The 26,755-nt window shown below is 38.4% G+C and overlaps 1 protein-coding gene across 4 annotated transcripts in view; it reads right to left on the bottom strand.

Annotated features, from left to right (window-relative positions):
- The window catches only part of UBE2D3 (ubiquitin conjugating enzyme E2 D3), a 59,069-nt gene that overhangs the window by 10,254 nt on the left and 22,060 nt on the right, over positions 1 to 26,755 (bottom strand). Inside the window, exons 1-2 of one of the 4 annotated variants that reach the window (XM_058193609.1) lie at positions 17,976 to 18,102; positions 17,031 to 17,395 (exon numbers count right to left, since the gene is read on the bottom strand). The exons of 1 other annotated variant lie outside the window; for it this stretch is intronic. In XM_058193609.1, the coding sequence (XP_058049592.1) occupies positions 17,031 to 17,054 (24 nt within the window). In that variant the 5' untranslated portion in view covers positions 17,055 to 17,395; positions 17,976 to 18,102. Of the gene's footprint in view, positions 1 to 17,030; positions 17,461 to 17,975; positions 18,103 to 26,755 lie in introns of those variants that run through there. 2 more of the 4 variants (XM_058193608.1, XM_058193612.1) reach the window with 2 other exon arrangements.

Below are 26,755 nucleotides of genomic sequence, written 5' to 3' on the forward strand. Positions count from 1 at the left end.
GCAGATGTGAACCCCATCCGACCTTGACCGTCTAAAGAATGTTACCATACCCCTCAGCCCCCCTTCTTCCCCTCAGGGGAAAAATGTGGCAGCGTCTGGAAACCTAAAGTCTAATATGGTTTCCAGGCCTGACAATATTTCTTCTAGTTACTGCATGAGTTTCCAAAACTGCCATTATCTTAGAAAAAACAGTTATGCTTAAATATATGTTTAGCCCCTACACCCATGATGGCAACCTATGAAATGTGTGCCAGATGTAGCATGCAGAGCCCTCCCTGTAGGCACAGAGTAGTCACCCCAGCTCAGGTCCAATCGCGTTTCTCCATCGTGTTTCACTCAATCAATTCCAACTTCTTGCAAAAGAAAAAGATCTCGTGAAGTTGGAATTGATTGAATGAACTTTTTCACTTGTGCACTTCACAGTGGGGGAGACGGGATCCTGTCCTCCGCCTGAAGCCCATTACGAAGCGGAGACATAATATGACCCTGCATCGGCTCGGGGGAAAAAAGCAGTTACTTTTTCTTCAGAGCTGCCTGTTTTGGGATGCCCTTCCCCCCCAGCTGAGTGTGGGTATGCTGCTCCTGGGCTCCGACTTCATTCCCACCACCCGTTCAAGGGTTCTTCCCCTGCGCGGGGTGGGGTGAGGTGGGGAGAGAAATAGAGGGAGGCAGAGAGAGGGAGGGAAAGAGAGAGAAAGAGAGAGGGAAGGAAAGAGAAATGATATTACAAAACTTTTTCTTTTTTATTGTTGCTAAACATAATGTTTCAAAAGCAGAAAGCAGTCTTTGAGGGCTGAACACTAAGAGGCACGGATTTCCTCTGCCTTCTGCGTTCCCACTCCATGCTGAAGTCAACCAATTGGGCCAGGGTCTCCCCACTAAGAGGCCCCACCAAGCCCGCTTGCAAACTCCACCAAGCGCTGCTTTGGCTTGCGCGTCCCTCCTGGCCAGTGCTGCAGCAGCAGTGGGGAAAGGTGTCCGCTCTGCCTCTCCTCTCTCGCTCACTCTACGCTGCTGCCTCCTAGCCAGAGCGCCACATTTGTTTGCTTGTTTGCTTGCTGGTCAGCTCCAAGAAGGAAGCTGTGCTCAGGCTGCCCGGCCCCCACCGTGGGGGGAGAGAGGGAGAGTGAAGGGGGGGGGGTTTCTCCCCAACAGGATCCAGGTTGGAGTTGCCTTATTTTGTGTGGATCTCTAACACTTGGCTTTGCCTGCCAGCCTCCACTCCCAAGTGGTTGGATTCACACGACATGTGAAGCTGGACAGGAATGGATGGATGGATGGATGGATGGAGATAGATAGATGAGACAGAGATAGAGGGAGGGAGGGAGGGAGAGAGAGACTGGGGGGAGAAAGAGAGAGAGAAATCTCGCCATCACTAACTGTATAGATGCATTTTTCCTAGAGCAGCATTCCCTAATCTTTCCAGTCTGGTAGCCTGACCCTCCATGGGGGAACAGTGTTTTTGTGTGAGGGGCAGGCGCATGCACACAGTTTCATTTGTGCGAACAGGGCTGCGAGTGCCGGCACCCACCGTCTGTGCAAGTGGGGCTGCGTGCACTGGCACTGCTCACATAAATAGGGCTGCGCGTGCACATCAGCCCACCAGTCACATGGCCCAGTTCCAAATAGGCCGCAACTCAATAATGGGGACCCCTGTCCTAAATGCTGTAAGCATTTACTCAGCAGCTTTGCTTATCAATGACAAATAAAGTGACAATTTCTTCTCAGTGTCTAAACCAAACACGATTTATAATCTTGAAAACATGCAGCATAACATTAAATATGTTCTGAGGAAATCTCAATACTTACTATCATCATTCCCTACTTAATATTAAAAATTAAGTATATACAACTATGTAACAGCCCAGCTTAATTCTATACTGAGTCTCTTAATAATCAGTTACAGGTAGTCATTGACTTATGACCAATTGCTTAGTGACTGTTGCAAGTTACGACCAACCTGAAAAAGGGGACTTCCACAAAGAAAAGTGAGTCAACCTATTTTCAAAACACCAGAAGGCAAGGCTAATGAAGAAGAAACTAAGGAACTAAGGAGAAATTTCCTAACAGAACTACTTGCCTCCAAAAGCTGTAGGGGCTCCATCATTGGAGACTTTTAAGAACAGACTGGATGGTCACTTGTTTGGAATGGTATAAGGCAGTGATGGCTAATCTTTTCGGCACCGAGTGCATGCCCCCCCCCGCTCACTCTCCACGCATGTGCATGTACCCCGCCCCATGCATAACCCCACAAATGAGCACACAATCCCATGCATGAGCGCTCGACCCCCATGTGTACACCACCCGTGCATGCATCTCCTGCATGCACCCCTCCCCCACACAAGCACAGCAGAGACCCAAAAACCAGCTGGCTGGCGATAGGCACCTACACATGCGCAGCGGAGCTGAGGTGACAGCTCTCGTGCCCGCAAAGAGGGCTCTCGCCATCACAGGTATAAGGTCTCCTGCTTAAGTGGGGGTTGGACTAGAAGACCTCCAAGGTCTTTTCCAACTCTGTTATTCTATAACTCTGACTCAGATTACACGTTCTGATGGCCAGACTCTCCCCAGTCATATGATCAGATTTAGATGCTTGACAACAGATGCATTTATGCCTATTTGCAGAATTCTATAGTCATATGACATTTTATATTACTTTTGCAGAAAATCAGCACTTCTAGTTTTCAACGTAATTATGCCCATAAATGAACCATTGATTCACTTAGTGACAGTGGCATTTGCTTTACGACCGCAGTAAAATTGAGTCGACCACACAACTGACCCATATTACAACCATCACTTATAGGACTATCGAAAACTACTTGTATCTGCAATGCCTTCAAGTAGAAGACGGGATACAACACTTTTCCATGCACTGTTCTTTGCAACTGGAATTTGTAGAAATGATCCCATCAGCACAGAAGTAGCATTCACGCTTCAAGACTTCAACAGCTCCCCATGAAATTATCTAAACTCCTTTAAAGACAGCCAAATTATTTTTCCCATTATTTTTCCTTGCAGTAATGGAATTCCACAGTTCAATCAAATGTTGTATGAAGAAGTCTCCTTTTCATCACTTTTACTTAGGCATAATACATTCATCTTTATCCTACTTGACTTCTCAATGACTTTTGATATCATCAATCTTGGTATCCTTGGGCTTCTGTAATCTATATGGTTTATCCTTGAAGAGTATCTGAAAGCTGAGTTTGGTGATTCTCTTGCAGACATTTCATTACCAAACTAAGCAATATCATCAGTGCACTGATATAAGTTTTTTAATATTTGTATTGCTGTTTTTTATATCTTCATTTTTATCTATTGTTCTGCACTGCCCAGAATCTCTTTAAATTGGGTTGATGGCAATATATAAAAAATTGATAAAACACAGGTGCTCCAAACCAGGGGTAGTCAACCTTTTTATACCCACCACCCACTTTTGTATCTCTGTTAGTAGTAAAATTTTCTAACCACCCACCAGTTGGTGCGGTCGCACTATAGTGCCATTTAGTTTCACTTATGTAATGTGAACTAAACTTATGCGTGGGCGATACAAATAGTATATTTTCAGAAATTTAAACTGGCATGGAAAATTTTATGAAAACCTAATGAAAATGTTTTTAAATAATGCTATGATTTTTTTTAAAAAGTCAGTTAAATTAAAAAAAAGGAAAGTGCTTCAGTATTGAACAAAACCCCTACCGCCCACCATGAAAGCTGGAACTCCCACTAGTGGGCGGTAGGGACCAGGTTGACTACCACTGCTCTAAACCTACTACAACTGTCAAACTTTATGAGAAAGCTGTGAAAGACTTTTAAAAAATCCAAGCTCCCCTTGACTAAAGCTCTCAATTTGTGAAACACCATTTACCAATTTATCAATCAATGTGATTAAGGTGCTAGCCAACAAATCAGGAGACTGTTAGCAATAGCACTTAGACTAATATTATTGCTTCCTAGTACTTTACAGCACTCTCTGAGCAGTTTACAACGTCAGCATATTGCCACCAACTATCTGGGTCCTCATTTTACTGGCATCAAAAGAATGGAGGGCTGACACAACCTTGTGCTGGTCAGGATCAAATTTCTAGCTGTGGGCAGAGTTAGACTGCAATACTGCATTGTAACCATTGCACCACCAAGCAGTGTTCTATTCTTTAGCATGAAAGCCAGCTGGGTAACTTTGGGTCAGATACACTTTCCCAGCCCAACCTACCTCACAGGACATGGGGGGGAGAGAATAAGAGGAGGAAAGAATTATTATAATGTTCATCATTTTAGTTACATATGAAATAATAAAGGTGGGGGAAAATATTGCTTTCTCCTTCAGTAAGGCTATCTTATCAGGTTTTTTTTTTAGACAAATGGTAGAAATTCTAGTAAAACAAATATCCTGACAGGTCTTTAATTCTTAGAAATCTTCAAGGGCTCCTTTTTAAATAAACATCATCATCATCATCATCATCATCATCATCATCATCATCATCATCATCATCATCATCATCATCATCATTATTATTATTATTATTATTATTATTATTATTATTATTATAATAATATTTTTATACCGCCCTTCTCCCGAAGGACTCAGGGCGGTGTACAGCCAGTATAAAACAAAAACAATGTACAGTTAAAACAGAGAATTAAAAAACTTATTCAATAATTGGCCAAAAAATTCAAATGTTTAAACTTAAAAACCCTTAAAATTCATCTAAAATTACAACCCCAGTTAAAATTAATATTTAAAATCGTGATGACCCTAATTTGAGTTAGTTATGTCAACAATGATTGCAATGCGAAGGATCTCCCCCACAGTTAACTCAGCCTTTAATTTAGCGCTTATTTGTCATTAGTCATAAAAACAGCTTTCAAACTTGCACTCTTACAAGCATTATGCACTTAAAGTTACTTCTAATTTCAATCACCTTAAAAATATCTAGAGTAGTCAATTTCTCCAATAAATGGTTAAGTTTATTGGTTAAATGTAGCATGGGGGGAGGATAATGGAATTACACAAGACTAGGCATCATCATCAGTGCACTGGGAGGTGCCAATTTATAATATGAATTTTAAAAAGCATGCAACATTGTTATTCTTCTTACAGAGGCTCATATTATTGATTGACTGTTATTGTTTGTAAACACTATGTAAGCAAAGGTGGCAGGAGTGAAGAATTATAAAAGTTTAGGAAACTGTGGATAGTTCTGACTAGAGGAATAGGAAACTGTGGAATTCAACTCCCACAATGTTGTTCTTATAATATGTATATGCTATTTCTTGTAAACTATGTTGAAGCTGTTTAGTAAATTTTCAAATAAAACACTAAGATAAAATAACAGGGGAAGAAAATTTTGTCTCTTATCATTCCCACTAGAAAGAAAAAGGGCCTTATAATAGGTGCATCCTGAATATAGATAGCACCATATTGGGAAGGCCAGTCAGTCAGTAATTGCAAACAATTCATCACAACCACAAGTAATCTACGTAGAGGACTTGTGCAGCAGCTATCTAGATGAAGTCAGAGACACTAACACAAACCTGTAGTCTTTTTTGTCTATTTAACTAATATTCAAACTTACAACTTTGTAATCATACAGAATCATACGTAATCTTTGTAATCATACAGAAAGAACACAGGATAGTCAGGAACACAGGAATATCACGAGGTAAATTAAACAGTATACAAAAGCATCCAGAAGAAAAAGGCGGGAAAAAGGAAAACGCCTTCTTTATATTTACGGCAACCAATCATAGCCTAGATTACCTCATGCATGAGTCAGCACTCTCTAACTAATCAACTACAACTGTGTATTCTGGCCTATTGTACACTTCATTGTTCCAGCTACTAAATTCAATCTTTATCTATTATTGATTCAAGTTATTTCAGACATATTTGCAACAAACAGTTCTTGACTCATAAAAACTAGCTATCATGGTAAAGACAGACTAATGCTTCATACACATAGATGTAAAAGATGCTAATTCCAACAGTGGGTTCTGGAAGCCAAAAAAAAGAATCAGCAGGAACGAAAACACTGTTCACTAGTGGAGTTTGAAGAACTGTGTCCCAGATACCAGAACTCGGATATATTTTCAAAATGTTTTGGATCTCATCTTCTATCATTCCTTAAAAGAGCCCATGTTTTTCAGATTCCCTTACAAGCCTGTAAAAAAAAAATTCTTTTAAAAGCCACCTTAGCTTTAATGAGAAAAAGTGAGACTGCTTTAATGAGTAGCAAAATGTGCTGTACTTACGGTCATGCAAGTTCCAAAGCATATTTCAACACTTGCACAGACCTATAAAAAAACCTAAGTCCAAGTTATATGTTTGCAGAAAATTGAGACTATAGCATTATCATAAAATTAATGTTTGAGAACAAAATTACCATTTAGCCAACTTTGACATTGCTTAAGAAACATGAACCATGTTATCTAATTCTAGCCCTAATCTTTAGTATACAATTTTTTGAATAAATAATACCGCCATTTCTAGGATGTCTGAGTATTCTTAAAGACTGTTAGGCGTTCTATCATTTCTTAGTAATGATAAAATTAAATAGACTGGGTAAAACAATAAAATTAAATAGAGTGGATTAAATAGATTGGAAGGATCTCCTGCCATTCTGAATATTATGCACAGCAAAACAAACCAGAAAGCTAGTGTAATGAAAAGTCATTTTACATAATTAAATGAAGATTGTAAAAATGTTCTGCTGAGGAACTCACTTTACTCACTCCATGTTTTAACTATCAGGGAATAATATTTGACAATTGCTTCCAGATCCTGCATCTTGATGGAACTACATGATGTGAGTATTTTTTTATGGCAATTACAAATGATTATAAATTACTTCAGTAATAGAGTCAACAAATCTTAAGCTATTTTGGCAGTTCTTTCTCAATAGTCATTACAAGGAACATACAAAGAATGACTACTTTTACTAGTACAATACTGAGAAAAACTGGTGGTATAATACATCACTTCAGCACTTTTTCTATGAATCTGCATTTTCAGCAACATAAAATCAGGAGTTAGGCAATAGGCAGTGGAAAGGGAAATATGTTATGGCTAGGAAAGGAAAAAAGGGGAAAAAACTGAAGTAGTACTGACTGTCCTGCAAGACAAATCAGGAATAACTAGATTTGGATGAATCAGCATTACCCAAGGTTCCAAGTAGCAATTAAAATTGAGAAGTGTGGAGTGTATGTGCATATGCATGAAATGTATTCTAATATTAATGGCCTTGCTTTTGGAGAACTACTTAACAGAACATCCTGGAATATTAAGTCTGAGACTTTTATAAAATGAATCAACTTCTATTGAACTATGATCTCTCTTCCTTAGTGCCACACATTTTACAAAAAATACAAAACCACCCTTTAAAGACAGGTAATAGAAAAATGGAAAAACGCTCTGAATTACGAAGTCGACTAATAAACACAGTGCTCTTTTATAGATTGGTTATCACCATTGTCATGACTACACACACAAACATATAATTATTAATATATATATATATATATATATATATATATATATATATATATATATATATATATATATATATATATATATATATATATATATATATATATATATATATATATATATATATATATTTGTTTTCTGAGGTTCCCAGAATGTCGCCAAGACACTTCCGAACAACCCGAACAACCAAAGTCCCCAAGCGTCGCCAAGACACTTCCAATTTACAGGAGAAAACCCGAACAACCAAAGACCTATATATATATGTGTGTGTGTGTGTGTGTGTGTGTGTGTGTGTGTATGTCGGTCTTTGGTTGTTCGGGTTTTCTCCCGTGTAAAATTGGAAATGTCTTGGCAACGTTTCGACGAAGTCTCATTCGTCATTTTCAGGCTTCAGCTTCGTGCTTCTGGGAGCAATGTGTGATCGCAGCTGTTTCTTCCTTTTAACTGCTAGTGGGGGTTTGAACTGATTGGGTGGGAGCTTGGCTGTGCTCTGATTGGATGGAGGTTTTTTTGTGCTCTGATTGGCTGGGGGTGTGTCCTGTTCTGAAAACCTCAGAAAACAAATATATATATATATATATATATATATATATATATATATATATATATATATATGTTTTCTGAGGTTCCCAGAATGTCGCCAAGACACTTCCGAACAACCCGAACAACCAAAGTCCCCAAGCGTCGCCAAGACACTTCCAATTTACAGGAGAAAACCCGAACAACCAAAGACCTATATATATATGTGTGTGTGTGTGTGTGTGTGTGTGTGTGTATGTCGGTCTTTGGTTGTTGGGTTTTCTCCGTGTAAAATTGGAAATGTCTTGGCAACGTTTCGTGAAGTCTCATTCGTCATTTTCAGGCTTCAACCGTGCTTCTGGGAGCAATGTGTGATCGCAGCTGTTTCTTCCTTTTAACTGCTAGTGGGGTTTGAACTGATTGGGTGGGAGCTTGGCTGTGCTCTGATTGGATGGAGGTTTTTGTGCTCTGATTGGCTGGGGTGTGTCCTGTTCTGAAAACCTCAGAAAACAAATATATATATATATATATATATATATATATATATATATATATATATATATATATATATATATATATATATATATATATATATATATATATATATATATATATTTTCTGAGGTTTCGGTGTTTGTATGTAGATCTTTGGTTATTCGGGTTTTCTCCCGCGTAAAATTGGAAGTGTCTTGGCGACGTTTCGACGAAGTCTCATTCGTCATCTTCAGGCTAGGTGTTTACAGCTTCGTACTTCTAGGAGAAATTTCTCCTAGAAGCACGAAGCTCTCTATATATATTTGTATAAATAGTTCAGGATGAAATTTTAAACTTCACTAGTGGTTTTGTTTTGAAATCTTACTTTTAAAATGCCAATAGTATTCTTACAACAAGGTACTTTAAAAATACAGCACTATGTTGTTTAAGAATAAGCTATGTAGTAAGTTATTACTAAAATCAAGTCTTCAGCTAATTTAAGGAGGGATAACTACAGGAATAACCCCATTAAAACAAATTTTACTACAGGCTGTAAGATTGCTGTGTCAAAAGATTTACTTATTCCATTATTGTTAATAGCCCCAAAGACTACTTGATTAAAAATTCTACTTTGAAACAAAATGGTTCATAAATTACAGGGCAAACTCTCCATGGACTGAAGTGGAGCAAAAATCATAGAACATAATCTAGTAGGTTTCAGCATGAGGCATTTCTATCACAACAAAGATTTACAAGTCTTGAATACTTCATAGGTGACATTTATTAATCCACATTGAATTATATAAATAATTACTATAGAATTTAAAATGTAATTCTGGAATTGTAAGGATGTAATCCAAAACAGAATTTTGGAAATCAAATTAAAAGTTTAGGAAATTCTGTTCTGCTTTGTTCCTGGCCCTTCTTATGTAATGAAGACTCACTGTGAAAGTTTTATCAAAATTAATGCAAAAGTCAGACATTTTAGCTAAAAGAAATTTGCAATAAAGAGTATTGTTTCTTTTTTCAAAGAACCTCAACACGCCCATGTAAAATATAGAAAAACCATATATTGATTAAAACTGTACAGCATTCTGTTATTTGAAGACAGAAAAGTGCCTTGGATAATGCAACCTAGCATCTGTCTAGAAGTGGTTTCAGGTGCCAACACCTTTTCCTAGAATTGCACAGGCTGCTTTAAATACTTGCAGAAAAAAGTTATAATTACATAATCCAAAGTGCCATTTTAACTTCAAATCCAAAATATTTTGGTGGTCTTGCAAACAAGACACAGCAAACAAAGCAAAACATGGAAAGCTATGCAAGTCAATTATTTAAAATAGTGCCAATACAAAACACCTTGAAACATTCCAGATATGTAATTCAATAACGAAAATGAGGAATAAAATATTTTATTTTACAAGTGTCTCTTTCCCAATCTATTATTTTGATTTCTGAAGAAAACATCAACATCCAACCAGTATATCATTATGTGTAACCAATGTATAAATATATTGCACTACAAGCAGCTACCATAATTGGAGCTAGCTACTCCAGTCAGTCTCTAAATTGGAAATCATGTGAGTGCAACTGTGTTTTCTGTCTGGAAAGAGATAAGACTATAGCTAAGTCCTCAAATTATGACCACAACTGAGACAGAATTTTGGTTTTAAATCATTACTATTATATGTTAGGTCACCACATAGCCAGGCTCAGTTTTACGACTCTTTTTATAGCAATCATCGAGTTACCACAGTTGTTAAGCGAATGATAAGGTTTTAAGTCCAAATCTAGCTTATTCAATGGATGTTTACCAGAAAATGGCAAAAAATGTTGCAAAGTGCTATCATGTGATCGTGGGATCCTGCAACCACTCATAAATGCAAGCCAGTTGCCAAATGCCTGAAATGCAATCATGTAATCATGGAAGTAGTACAGCAGTCATAACTTTGAGGACAGGTCATAAGTAATGTTTGAGTCTGTGGTAATGTTGAATCGTCAATAAGCAATCAGTTGTATGTTCAGGACTACCTGCATAGTTTCACTTCTTTGATTTGTGTTGCCAGCTAACCACTCCTCTGCCCTTTAGAATGCTTGGGTACCTGCTTATTATCTTGTACATATCAAAAACAATGTGATTGCACCAATTGCCTGGAGCTTCCTCTGTAGTGTGTGTGTCAGATGATTACCTACAGAAATGGCTTGCTTCCTCCATTCCCCTGCAAAGAGATCAGAGAGGAAACAATTTCAAAAGAGTAATAGAAGTAGCTGGCATAGTGTGTTCACAACCCTGGTCACACTGCTTTTGATATGTAGAAGAGCAAACAGCTTGTTATCTTGCAATCCTTTTTGTGACATTCTGACAAGCGAAGTCAATGGGGAAGATAAATTCATTTGACAACTGGGTTCTAGCCTAACAACTACAGTGATTCACTTAACAACTGTGGCAAGACAGGTTGTAAAATGGGGTAAAGTGTAAAAAAATCACTTAAGAAAAGCCTCACTTAACAATAAATGTTGTGCTTGAGGACTACCTGTACTACCTGAAATTTAAATACTAATTTAAGAAAACTTATAATGCCCCTACGTTAAGGTTATTTTAATAAGGATCATGTTCCATGATTTCTAATCCAAGGTCCGTAAATATAGCTAACTCCACAATTCTTTTAACAAACCAAAAGCATCACTGCAGCTAGTTTTACAATAGAATTAATCCCTGTCATATTGTACGGAAAGAATATTCCAAATTTCTCCAGTACTGCAGGATGACGAAGGCAAACATGAAGTAAAGTTAACTGAAACATATATTGTACTCCACTCTTTCCAGAGAACTAGTTTAGTGATATAATCTTAGTGATAAGGTATTTTGGATTATAGATCTTCTCCAACACAATTGTGAGCAAGTAGGGACCAAACATTCATGGCTAATAACGGCAAGATAAAGATACAACATAATTTTGTTAAGATGTGAACAATTTATCATTACCAGCACTATCATTGTTTTTAAAGCATCTTTGGGATTTCTTTCAACTCTAACAGTTAAACCAAAATGTAAACAAATTGTAAACATTTGGTCTACAAGAGTCATAAATCAATGTAAAATAACCTAGCTTCAATTTCCAAGAAAAAAACTTTATTTGCAACTCTCCAGCTACTTTAAGAAATGAAACACCAGCTATGCCATACTATCATGCAGAGAAGGAGTGATATTTCATTTGCTAACTTCTCCATAGAGGTGAACATTAAAAATTATTTGAAAAGAAATGCAGGCTAGAATTCTGGTGTGATAAGTATCTCTGTGCTAATGGAAAACTAAGTATTCCAAATGTAAAGAACAATTCAAACTGATCTGATTTGCTGTTATGTGTAAGGATGAATTCTTAAGATAACACTGAATATTAACATGTGTTACCAAGGAAGTTTCGAAGACATCCTGAACTAGAATTGCAAACAAAGATGTCTTTGACAGATCTACCTAGATGTTATTATAAACAAAGATTATGAAATCTAGCACATAAAGCAAAACTGACAGGAAAACATGCAGTAGAATGGCATGTAGAGCAGCCCAGAGTAATGAAATGTGTAAAGGCAAGATTACTGGTGATATTTTATCTATTTCTGTGGTATTGCAATCAAAAGAAATTTACAGCAGCTTATTTAGAACAACAGATTGAAATATCCATGGGAGGAATAAAAGTACAAAAACATTACCGAGTACATGAATTACAGATAAAAATAATTAAAAATAAAGATAGCAACAAAGGGGAAAACTCTGTAAAATAATCTGGTCTTCAAGAGCTTCTGAAATAGCAACAAAAAGGGAATCAGTCTGGTCTGTACATGGGGCTGTTCCACAATGTCAGCAAGTTACTGTTTAACAATTATAACAGCATTTAAGAAACTTAAAACATTTCAATTTTCCTCCCCTATCAAATCAATATAATGAATAATATAAACACTACTGATGAAATTGCTGTGAGTTTCCTATCAATATGGTTAAGAACAGGGTTGGGGCAATGGAGACAAAGCATCTTATTAGGATAAAAAGTATTTTCTTTTCTGATATAACCAATATGAGAAGAAAATTAGTTAATCCAGTATCCTAATTTTGCTAGCATGGGTTTTTGCACCAGATTAAGCAACTGCTACTAAAAGAATTAAATCGGTTCATTACCTAATTTCATAAAATCACATTGGATGCATCAACAAAAACAGATTTTTTTAACCAATAAAAATATAGTCGTCTTCATTCTCTCAACAAACAAGTAGATATAGCCAAAGCCAGCTTAAATTTTAACATCTAAGATAAATTATTGAAGGGGAACCATTTGGCACTATATTCTGTATAACATACCAAATTTAGTATTATCAAATCAGTTTCATAATTATTTTAAATCTATTTTAAATTAATTTAAATTAATTTAAATAAATTATCTTAAACAATTAGGGAGAACAGACATAAAGATTGAATCACATTTTTAGTATCTTCTTTAGGAGACAATAGATTTACTAAAACTACATCATAGTCACAATCCTTTAGGTTAGCTAAGGATAGCAACTGACTGAAAAATATCCAGTAAAATATACAGCTGAATGGAAGCTACCATCAGTAGTACTGATTTTTTGTAACTTTTATTTCCTCCAAACATATTAATTGAAATTAGAGGCTTCAAATGACAAACATTTTAAATATCTTGGAATACAAAACCATACAATTATTAGAAGGTAGTTTGGTATAGGATAATTCAGTACAATAAAGAAACCTTCAAAGATTTTAAAGACTACAATGAAAAAAATGAAGCTCTGTAAAAACAATGTTTTAGCATAAATGCAAAAGTAAAATATACAAAATAGATGGATTGTATGTCTCCTGAAGTATACTATTGTCATAAAATATTGCTGATGATAGGTGAAATCAGAATTGAATCTGGTGTAGCCATGATGTAAAAGAGCACATAGTAAATTGATAACTTAAAACAATTTTAGTCCATTGCATTACTAATGTTTTCATGGTTCATTTTGGTTTTCTTGGTTCAAGAACTCATGGCAACATGATTCTGTCTTCCATTTTATTAGTGTGCAGTCTGCATGGTATCTTAGAGAACGGCTTAAACTTGTCCCGTAAAGATTTGGATGAGTTGCATCTGTAGCTTTCCTAGTGAATAGATCACCGTTACTTGATATGCATGATACTTAACTAGCTGTTCATACTTGGTAAAATGTCATTTTCTGGTTTGTCATAAATAAAATATACAACACAATGCTGTATAATGTCTTTGTATTGTTGTTTGTTATATTGACTGGTCATTTATCTACATAAAACATTATTTCACTAAACACTCCTGAATATATTCATTTATTGTACTATATAACTGATAAATTTAATTTCTTTATAAAACTTTGGATAACTTGCCCGAGGTGAAATGTTAGCATCTGTTAGCTAGATCATCTGTTAGCTAGCTGAGTTCAATAAACTAAGTAAACCAGTATGATCAATTGGCAGGTAACTGAATTTTCTGTCACATTCATAAACAAGACAGGTGGCAGGAACTACAATTGCCATTCCATTGATGCTGCCTTAACTAAAAACTATTCATTTTATAATAAATCAGTATGGTTAAACATCTATTCTTTGTTTTACAGAATTGTGTATTAAATGTGTATATTAATGTACTTTTCTCAATCCTATTTGGATACTATTGTTGAGAGAATAGCTAAACAGACAGCAACTTCCATCATATTTATTTGGCATTTTATAAATTCTAAACAACCAGTACTCAGAAGTAATACAAAAACTAATTACAGATTGCTTGGTTTAACCACACCCACTGGGATGAAGGAACAAACAAAAGTAATAAAGTAGGATATACCACACACTTTACAAAAAGTATTCCTTAAATTAAACATACCAAGACAATTAGTAAATAATTCTCATTTTTAAAGCTGAACATCAATACATATTTATACTATGAAGTAATTTTACAAATGTTCAGATTGTAAGTGGGATGCAATCTCTAAAATTTGGCCAATATATTGAAACAAAATTGAGAATTGTTTCTTCAGTAACCATGGGCAATCTAAGGATTGAGAATATTTTGAATTACTGCTTCTTGACTATTGAATAAGTAAGGGAGTAAGAAATCTTGAGTGCACCTGGTTATCTACTTAAAGCAACAACTCCTATCCATAATTACTTGTTTACTAGATAAATAGTATAGTTCTTTCATATAAATGTGAGCCACTTGTTTCTGTTTACTTTTAACTAAGCATGCAAGGGTTACTTTTAGGATTTTCATGAAGAGATATCTGTAGTGGTTTCAAAGTTGATGGGAAAAAAAACTGCAACAAACGTATACAATGAAAAGTGGCAAACAGGAATATCAGAGATCCTTAGATAATATTTAAATAATGGTTAAGAGGTAGGCAAACATTATTTCAACTGATTCACATTTTGATAATTTGTAAGGTTACATAAAATGTTTTCTAATTCAAAATGTTTCAAACTTGAGTTGTTTCAAGTTTGGAATAGTTTGTTCTGCTGTTAGACTAGTTCTGATCATTCCAGAACTGTCCCAAGCTTAGAATACTTCTAGAATGGTTGAGAAAAGTTTGGAACATTTCCAGGATGTCTGGAGTAACTATTTTAAATTAAAAATATTTTGCACACTAGTTTCTTGCTCTGGCCATATCAACCTTCAGCTATTTGGGGGGAAAAACCCAGGAAGCGCTTCTCAGGCAGTCTATATATTACATTATAAGGGTGTTACTGATAAAAATTCATTATAACTAACCTAGGTAAACCAGATAGAAGTGAGATATCAGCTCTGAGAGTTCTAGAACATTTCAGATGTATTGATTTAACACCAGTTAGTTTACATTACCAAAGATAATGCTATTATAGCATACAAACTCTGAATTCTAGAACTTGGTTATTACAACTATATTCTTATTTATAGAATCCCAGTTTCAATAAATTAAGCTATTATATACACGTAGACTTTAAATCAAATCTGACTTTCTAATAAGATGAAATGCAATGCAAACAATATGAGAGCGTCTTTTGTCAGGGCTGATTATCTTTCAATTCTTTAGCATTTACATACATTAGGAAGAAATAAAAATGTTCAAGACTCAAACTGCTAAATATTCTCCCTGTGTTGTTGTGAAAACTAATTAATGCTGGGTGACTCCCTTCAGTTGTTATTCTCTCTACTGCAGGGGAACAAGTTTTAGACAAAAGCTTACATCTATTCAGATTTAACATTGAACACAAACTTTAGAAACCGTGGCAAGTAAGTAGTTCTATCTAAAATAAAATGTAAAAGATGGTGCACCTATTACAACTGATCTATTACAGCTTCCTATTACAACACCTATTACAGCTTCACATGCACTAACTATAAACAGCTTTTATTGGGACAAAATACCGTCAAGCCGACCCTGAACTTGGCTGAAAAACGCTAGGAAAAAGGGAAAAAAACCCTCCAAAGGTGGAGATAGCTAAAAGCTTTAAGCAGATCACTAGCACTTCCAAAACCGTAGCCATTTGTGAAAACACACTGACCCTTAATTTACAGGAAGCGTCACCAGTGAAACTGGGTGACAAAGTTACCTAAACCGCACCCTCTGCCAGAACAAGTGAGCCTCTAACTCAAAATAGGAACCAACTTCCTCACTCAGTTCACATTAAGCTCCTTACTCCACCCTCCTTCTAGATTGTGCAAGAACCGACATTCTCGATGCATCACAGAGCCGCCACCACATACTTCCGCTCCTTGTCAGAAGCGGAGGCAAGAGACAAGGATTCCGCATTTAACCCAAAAAAAAAAAAGGGGGGGGGCTGCGGGGCCGAGATCGCGGCCAGGCCGATCGGCAGCTGCCGTGGAGGCGGCCGAGAAGGGAGACGACTGTGCGGGTGTCCCTCCTGTTATTGCTGAAAGCAAGCGAGGAAAAAGAGAGAGAGAGAGAAAGAGATCCCGGGGAGCGCCTGAACTGGCAAGCTCGCCGCCATCTTACAATGCGGGAAAGAAGTTCCTGGCCAGAGCAGAGAAACCGACGACGGAGGGGAGGCAGACGCCACACACACACACACACAGATAGATACACAACACACACAAGACAGTCACACACACAGGGCGGTGCGGGTGACTTTTCCACGGCTCCCTCCATTAAAGGCCTGGGTGGGGAGCTACGGGAACAGGAGGCTTTGTCGTTTCAACCAAGGCAGGTACAGCGGGGTCGCGGCAGCCCGATCGCCTCGGCCGGACTTGGTGGAGGGCGAATCGGCTCCGGACACTCCGCGATTCGCGTTGAGCCCCAACGGTCCCAAAGGCCCGTCCCGGCACCTTCCACCCCTCAACCCCACCGCCGGGCCCGATTTCGGGCAGCAGCCAATCCAACCTCCCGTAATGCTCCTACAGGGCCCAGCCGAACCGCCGAACGCCCCGCAGAAAGGGCGGGCGGGCAGCCTTCTTCCCGCCCGGCTCCTTCCTCCGCCCGGCGGCTCAGCCAAGCCGGCAGGCCGAGGCCGCGTATGGACCCCCGCTCACCTTGTTGATGCGTTTCAGCGCCATCCTGCCTTCTGCGCGGGGAGAGCGGGGCGGTGCGGGTGGTGGTGGTGGTGGGTGGCCGCCGCGGCCGGGGGTCACTCGAACTGCGCCTCCTTCGCCTCCGCCTCGTCGGGCCTGTCTGCGCCGCCGCTGCCGCACTCCCTCCCTGCGGGTGGGGGATGGAGCCGCTCGCTCGCCGCCTGCGTTTTCCTCCTTCCTCCGGAAACAGCCGGGGGCGCCCGCCCGCACCGAACACCAGCCGCGACGTCAACGGCGCCGCCTCTTTCGATCGGCGGATGTCTCCCGACCGGCCTCTCCAGCAAAAAGGCGACGAGGGGCCCGCGACTACCTCCTTGGGACAGGAACTGGGGAAGAGCGCAGTTAAACTCAGGCGCAGCAGCCGCGCCGCCGGCGAGGCCAAGAAAAGGGCGGGGCTAGATATAGGTCCCGCCTCCTCCGCCACCGCCCTCCCCCCTGGGGCGGAGGCGGGCCTAGGACGATCGGGAGCGTGAGGTCCCGCCCCCCGAGGGCCTTCCGATTGGTGGATGTCAGCAACGCTCAACGGCCGCTATAGGAAAGGAGACCGCGCGCTCATTCGGTGGAGCGAAAGGAAGAGATAAAAGGGGGCTAGAACATTCGCGCACGCGCCCTTCGCCAGATTTACTTTTTTTTCCTTCGTATTAAGCGAAAAAAAAGGGCGCACAAACGTCTTCTCTTACCTCTCGCGAGATAAAAGGCGCTTGTCCCCAGGTAGGGGAGGGGAAAAATGCCCGGCTTCGCTCATCACCAGGGAACGCGGAATGCGCGCGTCGAAACGTGAGCACATGGACGCGCGCAGCCCTCCCACCCCACCCCCAGCTTCTTCCCTCTTTTGGAGCACCCCCGCCTTCCCCTCCCCCCCCGGCTCCCTCCGCGACAGTAGCGACGGCCTCCTCGAACACTTACGGTCGTGCTGCCGCTAGAATCGGGATGAAGCGCTTGCGCGCTTTCGGCCGCCTCCCGCAAATACGCCGCTCGGCCCCTCTTCGGGATTGCGCACTCGCTGAATGGCCGTCACCGCCGGATCTATTTAGCAAGGAAGGTCTGGCCTTGTATCCCTCCGCACAGCTGGGCTGGGGCTCGGGGGGGCGTCAGTCGCCTTGTTGGATCAGCCCCCCCCCCCACCCAAATGGGATGTTACCTGTTGACGGTTAATGCTTCTCGGTATGCCCAGAGTATTCACGAGCTGGTTGACTTAACTAAATCTTAATGAAGTTCAGAGTCAGGAACTGACCAAGATTAAGGTTGCCCCTTCTTAAGAGCAGGGAATTGTTTTTCTCAACCCCGACTCGAATATACTCAATTTCTGAAAAATTATATCGAGGATTGGGGCTGTGCTTGAGTCCTACGATAGATTATACTCTGAAAGGATAAGGTGCTGGCCTAGAAAGTGGGAGACTTGAATTCTACTCCCACCTTAGCCATGAAAAACCGGCTGAGCGACTTTGGCCAGTCACTTAATCCAACTCTCCTCACAGGGTTGTTGCTGGGAGGAAAATAGGAGGAGGAAGGAACATTGATAGGTTCACCACCATGAGTTGTAGATAAAAAAGCGAGATAAAAATCTTAAAAATCCTACTTAGGTTCCTACATGTTAAAAGTAATTACCTTTGATTTAGAAACAATGTTGACTGGCCTCACAAAATATGCTAAGCTACCAAGAAACTAACATAACAGAGATAACCTATGTTCCTTCCCCCTCCAAAAAAAAGCTAGTCAGTTTTTAGTATCCACATATGTTGTATTCATGCATTAACCATGGTTTTCTTCGCCATGGGTTAATAAGGCTTTCTTGGGTTGTATAGCACCTTGAAATTTAAAGCAGTAGCCCAAGCTATTTGGCTAAATTTATTTCAATTTTCTATATATCCCACTTCTTCCTAGGACTGAGAGTGTGTGACTGGCCCAAAATCACCCAGCTGACTTCTGTGCTCAAGGCAGGACTAGAAGGTGGATCTCCCCACCCCTTAATCACTTTACCAAAATTGCTCTCCATTTTTTACTGCAATTTTATACTGTTCAGATCAACACATCCCTGAAAAGTTACAGTACAAATAATATATTTAAATCAATATATGTAGAATACAGATGGTTGCCTGATCAGCCAAATGATATCTATACAAATAATAAAATTCTGCCCTACGGAAAACTGCGAAAAAAAATTGCCAGAAGAGGTTCCGTACCCTGTTCCAAAGAATGGGCACAAAGGAGGGAAAGAGTGCCTTTAGGCCTATGCCTCTTGAATTCTCAACATCCCTTCCCTTCATGAACACACAGGCTAGAAAGATTCTGGACAAGGTATCCTAGAGCCAAGGCATTTAATGCTGTTAGAAATGGACTTAAAAGCCAATTGGCAACTAATACATCAACCAAAGAATAGGCCTTATGTTTGATGATCAGCTCTTACTTGCTGTAATCTTGGTTACTACATTCAGTAGCAACTGTAGTTTCTGAATCATTTCCAAGGCTGCCCCTAGAGACTGTTACAGTAATCTAATCATATAGTAATATGGTAATAAGTTACTGTTGCCTGGGTATCCTGGGTATCCTGGTGTAGGTAGCACTGGAAGTTTATTATGAAAGCCCTTCTTGCTTCAATTTTCATCTGCAGAAGGAAGACTCCCAAATTGCACGTTTGCTCCTTCAGCAGGAAAGCAACCCCATCTACAATCCACACCAAGAACAAGTTATTTCTAGAAAAATACCTTTGCTGGACTTTAGTTTGCACTTGTTTCTACCCATCATGATACAGCCTCCAGATACTAGATTGTGCCAACAGCACTTCTGATTTGGCCTGCTATCAGCAAAATGATGATAGCTCACCTCAGACTCTCCCAAGTGGATTTACACAAATTTAAATAGGAAGATGGCATAGGGCCGGGTTATCTACGGGACCGCCTGCTGCTACCGAATGCCTCTCACCGACCCGTGCGCTCTCACAGAGAGGGACTCCTCAGGGTGCCGTCGGCGCGACAGTGTCGTCTGGCGACACCCAGGGGAAGGGCCTTCTCTGTGGGGGCTCCCGCCCTCTGGAACGAACTCCCCCCAGGACTTCGTCAACTTCCGGACCTCCGGACCTTTCGCCGCGAGCTTAAAACTCACTTATTCATCTGCGCTGGACTGGGTTAGTTTTTTAAGTTATGGGTTTTTAATGGGTTTTTATTTTTAAATTTTAATTGTGGCCAATTTAATAAGTTTTTTAATTGTATTTTAATATTTATAGTGTATTGTGTATTTTTTACTTGGCTGTGAACCGCCCTGAGTCCTTCGGGAGAAGGGCGGTATACAAATTTAAATAATAAATAAATAAATAAATAAAGATTAATGAGCTGTAGTGTATCTAGTAGTCTCATGACTACATCTACAACACATGTACTACATCTACAACACATGTACGCATAAACGCACACTCTGAAACCAGGGCCACTACCAAATGGTGCCTCCACCTCCCAACCATGTAGGCAGTTCAGTAAGATTCATGCTCAACAATATAAAAAGCTAATGAGATTTTCTAATAGAGAAAACCATCACAGTTTCCATCTCAGGCTCAGCTATGAGTCTAGATTAAAAGAATCCTAGATACAGTAATTCATTTTATTTACTAATATCTTCTGAAACTGAACCACCTTAATCTTTTGTACAATTTTTCCTCCAAAGGGAAAGCTGTAATAGGTCAATAGTTGCCTAAGTTGAATCAAGAGATAGTTTCTTTCAAGGCTGGTGGCATCATGCCCTCTTTTAACTTATCATGGAGAAAGTTTCTTTGTTACAACACCAGCTGTTATTACAATCCTTACCATCTTTCTATTGGATCCAATAATTTCCTGTAGGATGTTATTTTACTTTTAATTTGATCAGCAATTGAGGTTATTAATCCTAAATATTACTTCCTATTTCAGATATATTTATTATAACATTTTAAGTAATTTTTGTTATGATTATATATGTTTATATATATATATATATGATATATATATGATTATATATGTGAAAATATGGAGGCAGACCCATATTTTGCTTGGTTGTTTTCTAAAATGGAGTCGTGATGGGTCGGACACGACTTCGCAATTAACAACAAAGAAAAAGTTAACTCTTGAAATAAATAAAACATTTACATCTTTTAAGTTTTTCTACAATGAAATCAATGGTACATAAACAATTCAACTGTGAAAATTCAAGATTCAAGTTATGCATGATTTGCAATAAATGTCTTCTGAAAAGAAGTTTTATCATGAGGCAGGCAAGGTAAATACCACTAATTCCTGAAATACATATAGATGTAGAAGTTAGACAGCCATTACTCATCTTTCAGCTGAGAAGCTTGAGATCCTCCTCAAGATGATACATCCTACAGAGGTATACAATTTAGTTTATTGAGTTTCTACCTACTTAGCTGCATCACCTGGCTTGAATAATTTTGAAATTATTTTAATTTTTTAAAATTCTCTACTTTCATCCTTATTTAGAAGACTGCCTCTAGGCTCTTCATGGGTCACATAGCAGTCTTAGAGGTTAAAATCATTCGATGGCAGCAATTCATTTTGTTTGAAATTATATGTATACTCAGAAGAAATAAAGGTAAACCTGGGGAATAGAGAACATTCCGGGGATGGGAGAAAGGAAACTCACCACTTTGCTTCCTTGCAAATGTACTCTGACTGGTCATATAACCTATGGCAACTAGTTTATCAGAGTGCTCCTACTATGTTCACCACCCAATGTAGAATGTATTCCTGCCTTAGAGATTTCAAGCAAACCCCAGACCTGAATAATTGTTTAAGCAATTGGCATATAAGTTAGTCCAGCACTCATTTTGCAGCCCCAGTGCATTTGAAAACAAAACCATACCTTTTCATAAATAATGAATCACATTTTATGAGATGGGCAGATGAATGAATGAATGAATGAACAAACAAGTTTTTCCTGTTTTCTTTAAAAAGTTAGGGGCACAATAGATATCAAATATAGAAATTTAAAGCACCCATTTTGCTATTTTAAATCCCATTCAAAGCCCAATCTCCTTCCCACAAAACATCAGAAATTCTACCTTATGGATTCAGTCTAATACTATTATCCATCTCTTAGTAATATTTTCTAAGAAGCATTTTGGAGCCGTGTGGCCCAAATTGAGCATACATTATATGTGCTTTTTATATGAGCTTTTTAATGTGTACAACAAAGTGTGTAGCACATCCTCCAGTCCCTGCATCAACCTTTCCCTATAAATGATGTCATGCATCTTGTTTATTTAATTCTACATTATAACAGAATTGTGGAAAGTAATATTCAAAAGAATGTTCATAATCATTTAGCAGTATAGCAGGTGTACAAATGTCAAGAATGGCAATTCTAATGTCCAAGAACATGCCTGCCTCCCATTATATTTGGCCTGACTAATACACATCAGCAATCACTGCCTGATACTCAAGGGAATGATGTGGATAGTAACTCATCCTCCAAACCTGGACAATGCCACTTACTGAATCATTTACATGAGGGACAGAGAGACTCTGAAGCAGTCACTTCTTTTCTTGTGACTGAGATGTCATTTTGCAGGAATGTGGTCCTTGGGCATAGCTACTTGACTATGACGTACCTAAAATAAGAAGGATTTATGTAACAAAACATATCTGCAAGGCAAAGCTCCGTGAGAATCCTGGAAAGGTAATAAAATATTTGGTAGAGTAAAATAACAAATTATGGCTTGGAAATAATTTTTTAAATTGTTTATTCTTGATTTTTTTTCTTAGAATAACCTTTATTTTAATTCAAAGCTGTTGTAGCATGATTTTGAAAAATTGATATTTTTTGAACAATTAAAATTATAGTGTATTGTATATCAGGCCACTGTTTCTATTTTATTTAATCTGGTAGGTGGCGTTTCCCTTTTATAATTAAACTCTGAGAAAAACTGGAAAGTGGCAGTATAACTGGTGGCCAAAAATGGAGGTTTTCAGTGGACTCTGTATAATCTATCATTTGTTAAACTTTCACCCCACCTTTCTTCCAAGAACTCAAAGTGGGATGCAAAAATTCTTTCTCACTCATTTCTAAGGAACAGGATGTGGATTGAAAGGCCCATTGTGAGTTTCTTGTGAACCTGGGTGTTCTAGTTCTATCTAGCCTAACACATTAGATTATCACACTAAAGCAAATAAATGTTGGTGTCTCTCTCATTGTATCTATCTACCTATACCTATCTATATGTCTACGTCTGTCTATTATGCCTACGTATTTCTATTTAATTTTATTTCACCTGACAGAACAGCAGTTGTCATTTGGTATTAGGACCACAGAAGTGGTCTGCAATTATGGGGTCTGTCTCCTCATAGATCACTAAAAGGCAAAAAAGTCTCCTTGCTAATTCTCCTAATATTGCTACAGCCCTTTAATAGGTTTTTGCCAATAGACTAAGCATAAGAGGGACAACTTCATAGATGCTATAAATTTGAGAATATAGTTTAAAACATTTTTTGCCAAATTGTATCATTGAAATTCAGTATTCAGTGTGGCCTGTATTTCTACTGATACATTTAATTGCTAAATTGCATTTTTGTGTGTGATTTAAATAACTGGAATTCAATTTCTGAAACCATACAGGAAAATATTGCAATTGACTGAGATATTCATATGCCAGGTAGCAATGTTATGGCCATGTAAGTGAAATAAAATCAGATAAATAAGTTCAGGGCACAGTGCAAAACGTATAAATTGGATGCAGATTTTAGGGGAAATAATGGAGGTAGCAACATTATGCATTCATTTTCTCCACTTATTTTCAAAATACATTCCTAATTCAATGGGCTATATTGTTACAGTACATAAATTTAAAAACACATTTAAAATACTATATTTATAATTTTACACACACACACATATATAATTTCGCTGCATGTGACTTACTAAGATATTTATAATCACACCACCTGCTGGTAGTAATACAATACTGTGTTTGCTTTACTGTAGAAAGAAATGGACACTTGCCTGCCTGGCTGTTTTTATACATTTAGCTTTCAAATCTGGTATAAACCATCAATGGCAACTGGTTCAAGTTCACATGATATATATGACCTCACATAACCTTTGATTAAAGAGCTGCATCAATAAGATGGTACATTCTGTGGCCATATTGAATAGAATAGGAATTTTGGATGTTGCATACTACATTCTACAATATAATTAGGGTTTTTTCCTGCATTGATTTTGTATGCTTTGAAAACCTAACCCTCTAGGAAAATTAATTAGGAATGTAATAATGCTTCTTAGCTAAGTCTTATCTTATTTCCTGATTTTAGAACTTCTGTCTCTTCAACAAATTCTTTCATTTTATATAAGCCCAAACTTAGTGAATGGAAAAGTGGTGTGGTAGGGGAAACTTTCTGCTCAGGATGTTCAGTTTGTCCCTGTGCTGAGAGAGAAGTTGAGATCAAGGGGAACTTGCCAAGATTGGGTAGCTCCAGGAATTTATTTCAAGCATTTTCATTGGGGTATAGAATCAAGAACAGAGAAGGAGTAAGAGAAAATAAAAATATGGAGGACCATTGACTGGGATGAAGACTTTGCTAGGTTCTAAATTACAATGTTCAGGCTGTTAGCCTTTTACAACAAACTCTAGAACAAACCAAGGGCTGAAATAAGATATACACAGCTGGTTTTAACAATTCTCCCTCAGAGTGTTTTAATTTAATGGCATGATTTTTTCTTTTGAGGGTAAGCAAACAATAGTTCAGAATTCAAAGACAGCTATCAGAATTATTAATAAAACAGGACTGCATAGGTAGATATTATGCATAATACATCATAATGTAATTGTTTCATTGTAGCTTACTGTGCTCTTAAGGTTTAAAAAAATGTGTGAATTCAGCCAAAGACTTTATTAAGGAGGAATTTCTTACTGGGTACAATTTGATTTGCCTCATCATTTACTTATGGTAAATTGAATAAATCAGAGTTTGCTTAGTTTGCACAACATACTAAACCATAAACCATATTGACAACCAACCAATCAGAATAGAGCTGGAAAAAACCTTGGAAGTCTTCTAGTCCAGCTCCCTGCCCAAGCAAGAGACTCTATATTATCTCAGAGAAGTGGCTGTCCAGTCTCTTCTTAAAAACCTCCAGTGAGGAAGCGCCCATGATTTCTGAAGATGAGCTGTTCCACTGGTTAATTAATTACTGCAGGTTCAAGCCCGGCCCAAGGTTGACTCAGCCTTCCATCCTTTATAAGGTAGGTAAAATGAGGACCCAGATTGTTGGGGGGGCAATAAGTTGACTTTGTAAAAATATACAAATAGAATGAGACTATTGCCTTATACACTGTAAGCCGCCCTGAGTCTTCGGAGAAGGGCGGGGTATAAATGTAAACAAAAACAAAACAAAAAAAAATTGTCCTCACCATAAGGAAGTTTCTCCTTAATTCCGTGGTAGGGGCCGTGGTAGCTCAGGCTGTAAGAAGCCTGTTATTAGAACACAGCAGCCTGCAATTACTGCAGGTTCAAGCCCAGCCCAAGGTTGACTCAGCCTTCCATCCTTTATAACAGGGGTGTCCAAACTTGGTCCCTTTAAGACTTGTGGACTTCAATTCCCAGAGTTCCTCAGCCAGCTTTGCTGGCTGAGGGACTCTGGGAGTTGAAGTCCACAAGTCTTAAAGGGACCAAGTTTGGACACCCCTGCTTTATAAGGTAGGTAAAATGACCCAGATTGTTGGGGGGGCAATAAGTTGACTTTGTAAATATACAAATAGAATGAGACTATTGCCTTATACACTGTAAGCCGCCCTGAGTCTTCGGAGAAGGGCGGGATATAAATGTAAATTAAAAAAAAAATTCCAGATTGCTTCTCTCCTTGATTAGTTTCCATCCATTGTTTCTTGTCCTATCCTCTGGTGCTTTGAAAAATAAATTGCCCAATAAATCTTCTTTGCTGCAGCCTTTTAAATACTGGAATACTGCTATCATGTCACTCCTTTTCTTTAGACTAGCCAAATCCAAATCCTGCAACCATTCTTCATATGTTCTTTAGTCTCCAGGCCTTTAATAATATTAGTTGTGTTTCTGTAATGTGGTGACCAAAACTGGATGCAGTATTCCAGGTGTGGCCTTACTAAGGCTTTATAAAATTGTACTAATACTTCACATGATTCATTAATATTTCATGTTATACAAAAGTAATAAGGTTCATATAGCATTCTATGTGAAAACATAATCCTTGTCTTCTCAAATTTTGTAAAGCTATACTGAGTGAAGATTAAACATTGTTATCATGGGTGTTCATAGGAGACCAAGGAAGCAAGTGACATGATTGCAATTGCAATTAGTGTTTGTAATTACACTACAGTGTCATTTGCTTGACGTCATAAAGTGCATTTCATTCTTTTGAGAATAGTATGGCTTGTTATGGATGTTTATGCATACAGTATATGTATCCACTAAAAATATTTTATATTCTTAGGATTCTTAGAATTAGTATCACTTTTGAGAATTCAGATTTGAGTTAAATTCCTTATTAAACAAAATAGTTAGAGTCCTCTTTCCAAAGGGGAAGAGGCTGATCTTTAACCCCAAGTTAGCAGTAGCTTCTTAGCTGGGGTGAAGTAGGGCCTCCAGGCATGTGTACTAAGTCTTGTCAGGTAGAGACTTATATTAGGGACTTTCCAGAAAGAACAAACAAATGATCTTGAATGCTCC

This window comes from Ahaetulla prasina, chromosome 8 (assembly GCF_028640845.1).
Source record: "Ahaetulla prasina isolate Xishuangbanna chromosome 8, ASM2864084v1, whole genome shotgun sequence".
Classification (NCBI taxonomy): domain Eukaryota; kingdom Metazoa; phylum Chordata; class Lepidosauria; order Squamata; family Colubridae; genus Ahaetulla; species Ahaetulla prasina.